The following is a 9809-nucleotide window of genomic DNA, read 5'->3' as shown; positions in this document are numbered from 1 at the left end:
TTAGCTGGTCAGTCCCAGTAGCCTCTCGCTGAATTCCCAGAGCTTCTTGGCCAGCTGGTCATCGCGGGCCTGTGGACTGGGCACCTTCGGCTGGCAGTCCACAAAATACTGCCCGCTCAGCCTCTCGATGCCCTCCTCGGTGGCGCAGTAGATGGTGGTCTGGGCACCAGAATCACAATTCCGGATGAACAGCTTCACGAACCAAATCAACCCAGAGAGCCAACGGGGATAGAAGCGAGCAATTTCGGTTTTAACAACTCCTGAAATCAAAGGCAGAGAGAACAGTCTGTGGATGGAAGATTATCCATATGGGGGGAGGAGGGAGATCCCGAATGAACCCTTCGCACAGTACCCGTTTCTCACCGGGAACCATGGGCCGCTTGGCATCCTTTGGACAATACAGGAAATGTCTCATAAGACCAAGAACTCAAGCTGAGTGGGTGAGAATGCCAGTGGGGTTTCTCTCTCTGTGTGTGTATGTGTTTGTGAACATGTGTGCTGCTTCACATGCATGAAGTCATTGCAGTGGGGCAACTAATACATTCGAATAAATAATGTTAAATAACTGTTCTGATAGAATATTTGTAGCTGAGGGTTGAAGTGTGAGGTCCTTGGTTTACTCTGAGTTTGGCTGTTTTCTTGCAGGATGTCAACGATGTGACAATTAAGAAACTGCAACCAGACTTGGGGTGCTCATGATACATTATCAGCTTGCCAATTGCTCTCAAATTAGGCATTCGGGCAAGGTTGCTCTCCAAACCTAGGAAGTTTGAACAAGCAGATGGGTCTTTAATGGGAGGAACCCTAGTCACTCACCTAACTGAGCTGGTGCGGCTAGAAATAGGCGAACATTGGGAGCTCATCCATTTTGTGGTGGCTCCGAAAATGACTGAAGCAGTGATTCTAGGCCTAGCTTGGCTAGACAAGTGGAAACCCTTTATCTGGTGGGAAAAGGGGATGAGAACCCTAAGATTGCCCATAGGGCTGTCCCCTCCCAGTTCTTCCTTTGACGTTAGCGGTGAGACGGAGCCGCCGGCCAACACAATAAAAATAGCCACCACCACCCCTGCCTGGAGAACCACTCATCCCCAGTGAATATTGAGACTTGACAGAAGTGTTTAGTGAAAAGGAATGTGATGTCCTGCCACCCCACAGACCGAATGACTGCGCCATTGAGATTTTACCGGGAGCCAAGTTACCAAAGCCGAAAATGTATGCAATGACCCCCCTCGAGGTGAAGGAATTGCGGCAATACATTCACAATATGCCCTATCCAGATTGCCCCAGTATTAAAGCCCGCATGAGCAAGTCATAGATTCTATCATGACTGCACCACAGGTTATCTCTCAAATTAACCCGCAGAACACTCAATCTGCAAAAACTCCTAACCCCAACGATCCTGTGACAAAGAAGTTAAAGCAAGAACTAATTAACAATCAGTGGTTCAGGGACAATCAAAGCATCCTGACCCATAGGAATGGGTTGGCTTACAAGGGGAAAAAATTATATCTGCCTGAATCAGTCAGACTCTAAGTGCTCCAGCACAGCCATGATGTAAAACAGGCTGGTTACTTTGTTTTTTTTTTGAAAATGCTGCATTGAATTCGGAGGCAATTTTGGTGACCAGGCTTAAAGAATTATGTAGAGAACTATGTAAAAAGCTGCGCAATCTGTGCTCCCATGAAGAGAATTCTGGGGAAGCCCCCTGGACTGTTGCAGCCTGTTGCGCACCCTTCTCAACCCTGGGAAGAAATTGCTATGGACTTTATTGTTGAGTTACCTGAAAGCAGAGAAAATATGGTAATATGAACTGTGATTGATCTTTTTTCAAAGCAGGCTCATTTCATTGCCTGCTCCGGCCTTCCATCAGCTCAGAAACTGGCTAAGATGTTCCTTAAACACATTTACCGACTACACGGCACGCCAAAGCATGTAATCTCCGACGGGTGTGTGTGCAATTTATGGCTAAATTCTGGAGAAACACTGAAAATAATCAGCTCAACGCAAGAACTGTCATCAGCATTTCATCCGTCTACAAATGGGGCGGCTGAAAAAGCGAACGCAATGGTGGAACAATATCTTAGATGCTATGTGGATTACCAACAGACGAACTGCACTGATCACCTCCCATTCACTGAAGTGGCCTGCAACAACACTGTCCACAGTAGCACCAATTTCATGCCTTTTAGGATCGCTACTGGAAGGGATTTTATCCCTATGCCTGAATACCCGCAAGATCCCCCTGCTTCTCAGATGTGGGACAATGCCAAGAAAGCGTTGAAAAAAGTTTCAGAAACGTATAAAAACAAGCTGATAAGAAAAGAGCTCCCCAGAGATCATTTCATGTTGGGGAAAAGGTTTATCTGTCCACGAAGTATTTAAGACTCAAATTGCCTAGTAAAAAATTGGGACCAAAGTACCTGGGTCCTTTCCCCATAGTGCGAATTCTGAACTCTGCTACTGTAGAATTAAAACTCCCTCAACGTTTAGGGAGGATTCACCCTGTATTTCACTGCAGCTTGTTGAAACTTTTCAGGGAATCAAATTTAAGACCTCCTCCCAAGAAAGCACCTGGGCCCCTTGTGGTGGGTGGGGCGACTCATTACGAAGTGAAACGTATTCTTGATTCTAGGTTATATAAGGGGAAATGACAATATTTGGTGCAGTGGAAAGGCTATTCCTTATCAGAGGCTACTTGGATGAAATGTACTGATGTAAAAGCTGATAAACGTATTTGTAAATTTTACGACAAACATCTGAACAAGCCGAGGGGAAATCCCTAACCTGTGCTTTTGTTTGATTTGCAGGACTCTCCTTTGTGTTAAGGGGGGCCGGATGTCAACATTGGGACAATTAAGAAACTGCCACCCTTTTACCTTTTGCTTTTACTGTGCTTTTTCTGCTGTTTGAGATATTTAGATGTAGAAAAGGGGGGGAATGCTTGAGTGTTTTCAATTAGCCATAATAATTGCAGCTGTGTGTGAACTCAGGGTCAATGTTAGATAAAGTTTTGGCAGGTTGAGAAGTTGGGAGGAGAGCCAGCATTTTAGAATAATTGGTGAATGTGATTTATGACAGCCTTTCTGGGGTGGGAATTACAACGTGTTACTTTGTATCTGGGGGAGGGAACTTCAGTCTTGGGTTCAACTGTGTAAGTGCCCATACTTTGTTTCCTGAATAAAATGTTCTTTAAGGAAGAAATCCTTGCCTTGAAGTTCTTTTAATTGGTTTCATCTATCGGAACCATGACACAGACATTTCGTGACTCAGCTGGGGAACGTCATCAGTGCTAGAAGGGAGGGGGGTTTGTGGAGAGGAGGAAGAGGAGGAGGAGGGAGGAGGAGGAGAATGAGGTGGATAGGGAAGAAGAGGAGAGGAAGGAAGAAGAGAAGAGGAAGGGAGGAGGAGGAGGAAGAGCAGGAGGAAAGGTAAATGGAGGCAGAGGAGCAGGAGAAAGCAAAGGGGGAGAAGAAACAGGAGGACGGGAAGGGAGGCAGAGGAACAGGAAGAGAATGGCAGGAGGAGGAGGAAGAGCGAAGGACGAGGAGGAAGAGGGAGGGAGGGGGGAGGAAGAGAAGGGAAGGTGAAGAGGAGGCGGAAGAGGAGATGGAAAGCCTCATCCTTGCTTAGGCAGTGGGTTGGTCTAGACTCTAGAAGACCTCCAAGAGCCCATCCCACTCTTAAGATTTTAGGATACTATTAGCTCTGGGACCCAGGAGGGTGAGAAAAACCTTCCTCTGCAGCTGAGCCCAATGGAGGAAACTCTCAGGGTGGCTCTGCAGAGGGGGTCAAGGGAGCCCCCAGTGGGAGAGAAATGCCTGGCAGAGCCCCAGCAGGACTTTGGGTGGCTCCATCTTGGGCTTCTTGGAGCCGGACTTCCACTCACCTGGATGAACCGCATAGGAGGTGATGTTGGTTCCTTCTAGCCGGTTGGCCAACTCTCGCGTGTGGAGAATGTTGGCTAGTTTACTGTTGCAGTACGATAGTGCGCTGTTCTTCATCCCCTCCACCGGTTTGTGGATGGTCCGAAAGTCGATCTTCCCAGAGAAGTGCCCACTCGAGGACACGATTACAATCCGGCTTGGGGCGCAGCGCTTTAGCCGGTCCAAGAGCAGGTGGGTCAGCAGGAAGTGAGCCAGGTGGTTGACCTGGAAAGCCAGGTCAAAGCCATCAGTGGTTTGACCGTCCTTAAAGACCCCTGCCAAAAAAAGTAAGCGGATTCCAGGTAGTCTTCAGTTTACAACGGGTCACTTTGTGATCATTCGAAGTTACAACAGATGCCCAAAATGTACTTACAACCCAGTTCCAAAGTTACAACGGCTCCCCCCCCCCCAGTGTTATGTGATCACATTTTAGGCACTTGGGAACTGGTCTTCACTTTACAACCTGGTCCACCGTCATGAGATGGAGGATTTACGACATTTTTGTTGAAAAACAAAGTTTACGTCCACTTTTCAGCAAAAACACCCCATAGTGAACAAATGCTTCACTCAACGACTGGCTCAACAAAGGAAATCATAGTAGTTAGAGACCCACTTTATAACTGTTACACCTTACAACCATAATGGTCAGGCTCCATAATGGTCATAAGTTGTGGACTACCTCTAAAGCATCCAATTTTGTCTAGTGGTTAAGCCTAGAAAGCAGGAAGCTATGAATTCAAATCCTGCCGTAGGCATGAAAGCCAGCTGGGAGACTGAGCCAATCACCAGGAGTCTGAGGGTTCTAGTCCCACCTGAAAGCAAAGTAGGTGACTTTGGGCCAGTCATTCTCTCTCAGCCCAACCCACCTCACAGGGTCGTTGTTTTGAGGAAAATAGGAGGAGGAAGGCATGCTGGATCTGTTCGCCACTTCGAGTTAGTTATAAAAATAATAATAAAGGTGGGATACCAAAAACGAGGAACTACAAAGAGGAGAGAGCTGCTTCTGAAGTTACAGCCAAACCCCCGAAGGAAGAGAAATCCCGGAGACCCCCACAATATTCCCACTTCCTTGCCCAGATACCCCGGGGCAGGGTCTGCTCTGCACCCACCGGCATTGTTGATGAGGATGTCCAGACGGGGCTCCGATTTTAAGAAGGTCTCTGCGAAAGCTTGCACGGAGTTGAGGTTGGCGAGATCCAGGATCATCAGGATCACCTCCGAGTTCCCACTTTCCTAGAAAAGAAGCAGAAGGAATCCTGAGAAGAATCGGGATCGGGTGAGGCTTCAAAAGCTGATCCCGGTTTACTCACCTTCTATGTATGTCTGCTCACCTCGTGACAATCACTCCAGGAAGTGTGTCATAAAACAATACAGGCAGTCCTCGACTTGCAACCATTTGAAATTGCAATGGTGCTGAAAAGAGTGATTTACAACCTATGCTCATACTTTCGACCACTGCAGCATCCCCAGGGTCATGTGATCAGAATTCGTGTGCTTGGAAACCAGTGTAATTTCCGATAGTGGCAGTGTCCCTGGGTCATGTGATCACTATTTATGATCATCCCAAAAGTATTCCCACAAGCAAAATCAATGGGGAACCTGGATTCACAAAACAAGTGCAGTGATTTGCTTAATTAAGGGGCTGCCTTAAGAAGAGGAGGGGGTCAAGCTATTCTCCAAAGCCCCTGAAGGCAGGACAAGAAGCAACGGATGGAAACTAATCAAGGAGAGAAGCAATCTTGAACCAAGTAGTAATTTCCTGACAGTTAGAACAATTAACCAGTGGAACAGCTGGCCACCAGAAGTTGTGAATGCTCCAACACTGGAGGCTTTTAAGAAGAGACTGGACACCCACTTGTCTGAAATGGTTCGGGTTCTCCTGCTTGGGCAGGGGTTGGACTACAAGACCTCCAAGGTCCCTTCCAGGTCTGTTTTTCTGTAATAACATACCACAGTCTTATGGTCTAGAATGAAGAAGGGAAGTTAAAATGGATGAGTTTTAATAATCAGAACCAAACGGATCACGCAGATCCAGCAAAACCACTTCCAGGAATGCAGCTGCCCCCCAAAATATGGAGCCCCCCGGACAGAACCCGGACAGGCCAGGCCAGAATTGAAGGCAAAGCTCTTCAAGTGGGGAATGGCCGGGGTGCATCGGAAGTGTTGGGATATCGAAATCTGTGTAGCTGATTGGCTGGAGAGTGCTGGCTCCTGCATGAGGCAATCTACGCTCTGATAATAATAATAATAATAATAATAATAATAATAATAATAATAATAATAATAATAATAATAATAATAATAATAATAATAACAACAACAACAACAACAACAACAACAACAACAACAACAATAATAATAAAGTTGGAAGGGACCTTGGAGATCATCTAGTCCAACCCCCTGCTCAGGCAGGAAACCCTATACCATTTCGGACAAATGGCTGTCCAGTCTCTTCTTAAAAACTTCCAGTGTTGGAGCATTCACCGCTTCTGGAAGCAAGGAGTTCCACTGGTTAATTGTTCTCACTGTCAGGAAGTTTCTCCTTAGTTCTAGGTTGCTTCTCTCCTTGATTAGTTTCCACCCGTTGCTTCTTGTCCTGCCTTCAGACGCTTTGGAGAACAGCTTGACTCCCTCTTCTTTGGGGCAGCCCCTGAGATATTGGAAGGCTGCTATCATGTCCCCCCTCGTCCTTCTCTTCATTAAACTAGACAGACCCAATTCCATCAACTGTTCTGGAATTGGGTATGTCTAGTTCAGGGGTAGGTAACCTCGGCTCTTTTATGACTCATGGACTTCAACTCCCAGAATTCCTGAGCCAGCTATGCCAGCTCAGGAATTCTGGGAGTTGAAGTCCATGAGTCATAAAAGAGCCGAGGTTGCCTACCCCTGGTCTAGTTTAATGAAGAGATTGGTTGCCATGGCTGCGGAGGGGGCGTTTCCCTTCTTTCCCGCCTTTTTCTTCTGTGTCCTCTGTGTGCTGTTAAGATTTACCTCACGATGTTCCTGTGTTCCTGACAGGTATATTTATATTTATATTTGTATTTTTAATTTTTAAAGTTAGAGTTAGAGTTACAGTTACAGTTATAGTTATTTATATAAGATAAAATATTAAGTTAGGGTAAAACCATGAAAAAATCACCATAATATGGTGCCATAGAGTCACAATGGGATGTTATAATTCGATATCTTAGAAAGCTAAAACCCTTTAACTGCTTCTGGTGTGAGTTGAAATTTCCTAAGGTGACTTTCTTGGGCTATATGTGTTATTGTTTGTTCCTGTCAAGGAACTGTGCAGCAGCTGTCCAGATGAAGTTTAATTTACCTCAGGATATTCCTGTGTTTCTGTATATATATATATATTTACAGCAGTCTTTGTCATCATCCAGAGAGAAAGAACACAAGATAGTCAGGAATACAGAAATATCACAGATATTCTGGATGATGACAAAGACTGCTGTAAATAAGTGTGTTTGTGTGTGTGTGTGTGTGTGTGTGTGTTTATTATCTTTGTCATCATTCAGAAAGAACACAAGATAAATGGTTAGCTTCCTTAGATATTGAATTATAACATCCCATTCTGACTCTATGGCATCATATTATGGTGATTTTATCATGGTTTTACCCTAAGTTAATATTTTATCTCTTCTATTGTATTGTCCACCTATCAGGTAGTCCGTGGCTTATGACCACAATTGAGCCCAACATTTCTGTTGCTAAGGGAGACAGCTGCTAAGTCAATTTTTACGACCTTTCTGGCCACAGTTGTTAAGTGAATCACCACAGTTGTTAAATTAATAACACGGTTGTTTAGTGAATCTGGCTTCCCCCTTGACTTTGTTTGTCAGAGGCCGCAAAAGATGATTGCATGACCCCAGGATGGTGCGACCGTCATAAATATGAGTCACTTGCCAATTTTAATCACCTGACCCCAGGGATGCTGCAATGGTCATAAGTGTGAAAAAGAGTCATAAGTCACTTTTTTCAGTGCCGTTGTACCTTTGAACAGTCACTAAATGAACTGTTGGAAGCCGAGGATTACCAGTATAACATCTCTCTCATTTTGACTCTATGGTGCCATCATATAGTGATTTTAACATGGTTTTACCCTATTTTAATATTTTATCTCATCTATTGTAGTGTCCACCTATTAAATACACAGGTAGTCCTTGACTTATAGCTACAATTGAGTCCAACATTTCTGTTGCAAAGTGACACAGTTGTTAAGTGAATTTTGCCCTATTTTATGACCTTAATTGCCACAGTTGTTAAATGAATCACTGTGGTTGTTAAATTGGTAACATGGTTACTAATATGGCTTCCCCATTGTTTTTGCTTGTCAGAACGTCTCAAAAGGGGATTGCACGACACTGGGACATTGCAACCGTCATACGTGTGAGTCAGTTGCCAAGCATCTGAATTTTGATCGTGTGACCATACTGCAATGGTCGTTAAGTGTGAAAAATGGTCATAAGTACCTTCAAACTTTGAACAGCCACTAACTATTGTAAATCAAGGACTACCTGTATAACATCTCTCCCATTGTGACTCTATAGCGCCATATTATGGCGATTTTATCATGGTTTTACTTTAACTTAATATTTTATATTTATTGTACTGGCCACTTATTTGATATACACATATTTGTTCATACTTTAAACTTACATTTGCATCTGCCTGTATAGTGCATTTTACCTGCATTGCATATAAGGAATTGCATGACCTCTATAGATGCCATGCACGGCTAAATGAATAAATAAAAACCATCAGGAAAAGACCTGGATGCAGAAGAATGGAGGGAAGGAGGGAACCGCACGGCAGGCGCTTACCCGTCTGATGTCACACACAGCCGATTCTCCTCTTGCTTTGTCGCGGCATGCCAGAATGACACGGGCCCCTCTCCGGGCCAGATCCACCGCTGTGGCCTTCCCGATCCCTGTATTTCCACCTAGGAAAGGCCAGAGAAAGGATTCACTGAGATCGCCCAGCCTTTGATAGGGACCCAGGAGCCGGGTCTACGTTTGTGTGTCTGCAGTTTTTGTGGCGTCACACAATGAAGCACTTGTGTGGCAGTGTTTCTCAACCTTGGCAACTTTAAGACAGGTGGACTTCCAGAATTAAAAGCATCTTAAAGTTGAGAAACCCTGGTTCAGGGTATGATTTTCACAACTCTTTCAGAGCAGTCTTACATCAACAAAAAAGAATAACTTAAAATTATTCAGGGGTAATACAAATAGTACTCGACTTACAACCATTATTTTAGTGATCGTCTGAACATACAACAGCACTGAAATTTTTTCACAGGGTTCTAATATTTCAAACGTATGAAAATCAAACACTGATTTTTTCCTGTTGTGTGGTTTTTACCCAATTCTGACATACAACAATCCATGGGATGGTTGAAGTACAGTTCAGCATTCCTGACTGAGATACCTGGAGTCCCTTTAGGTCTTTGAAAAGAGTACGGTGTAGTGAAATGGGTGGCAAATAAGTTTAGTAATAAAAAATTAAAAAATGAAAGGCATCTCAGAAAATGGGATGCAAGGCTTCTGTCAGACCAGAGGATGGCGCAGGTCTCCCAACATTTGCTCTGCAGGCTGTCACTTTACTAACACAAGTCACAAAACGATTTGAAGGCCAAAGATGCATTAATGCATGGATGAGGGGAACTAACTAATCGTCTTTTCTCACTCTGATCCGGGGACAAATAGAGTTACTTAGCAGGGCATAAACAAAGCCAATTGGAAGACTGTAAAACAGTTTTAAGTTAAAACTTACCTATTTCTGCGGAAATACTACAGATAGTCCTCGACTTACAATGATTCATTTAATGACCGAAGTTACAATGGCACAGAAAAAAGTGACTTATGACTGTTTTTCACACTTTAT

The 9809-nt window shown here is 44.3% G+C and overlaps 1 protein-coding gene across 1 annotated transcript in view; it reads right to left on the bottom strand.

The window, feature by feature from the left end:
- The window catches only part of LOC107299296 (dehydrogenase/reductase SDR family member 13-like), a 14454-nt gene continuing 4645 nt past the window's right edge, over nt 1-9809 (bottom strand). Inside the window, exons 2-5 of the mRNA XM_015828656.1 lie at nt 8750-8868; nt 5033-5156; nt 3887-4198; nt 1-260 (exon numbers count right to left, since the gene is read on the bottom strand). Coding sequence (XP_015684142.1) covers nt 1-260; nt 3887-4198; nt 5033-5156; nt 8750-8868 — 815 coding nt within the window. The remainder of the gene's footprint in view (nt 261-3886; nt 4199-5032; nt 5157-8749; nt 8869-9809) is intronic.

Source organism: Protobothrops mucrosquamatus, unplaced genomic scaffold (genome assembly GCF_001527695.2).
Source record: "Protobothrops mucrosquamatus isolate PMUCROS unplaced genomic scaffold, P.Mucros_1.0 scaffold4774, whole genome shotgun sequence".
Taxonomy (NCBI): domain Eukaryota; kingdom Metazoa; phylum Chordata; class Lepidosauria; order Squamata; family Viperidae; genus Protobothrops; species Protobothrops mucrosquamatus.
This window is presented reverse-complemented; position numbering and strand designations above follow the sequence as displayed.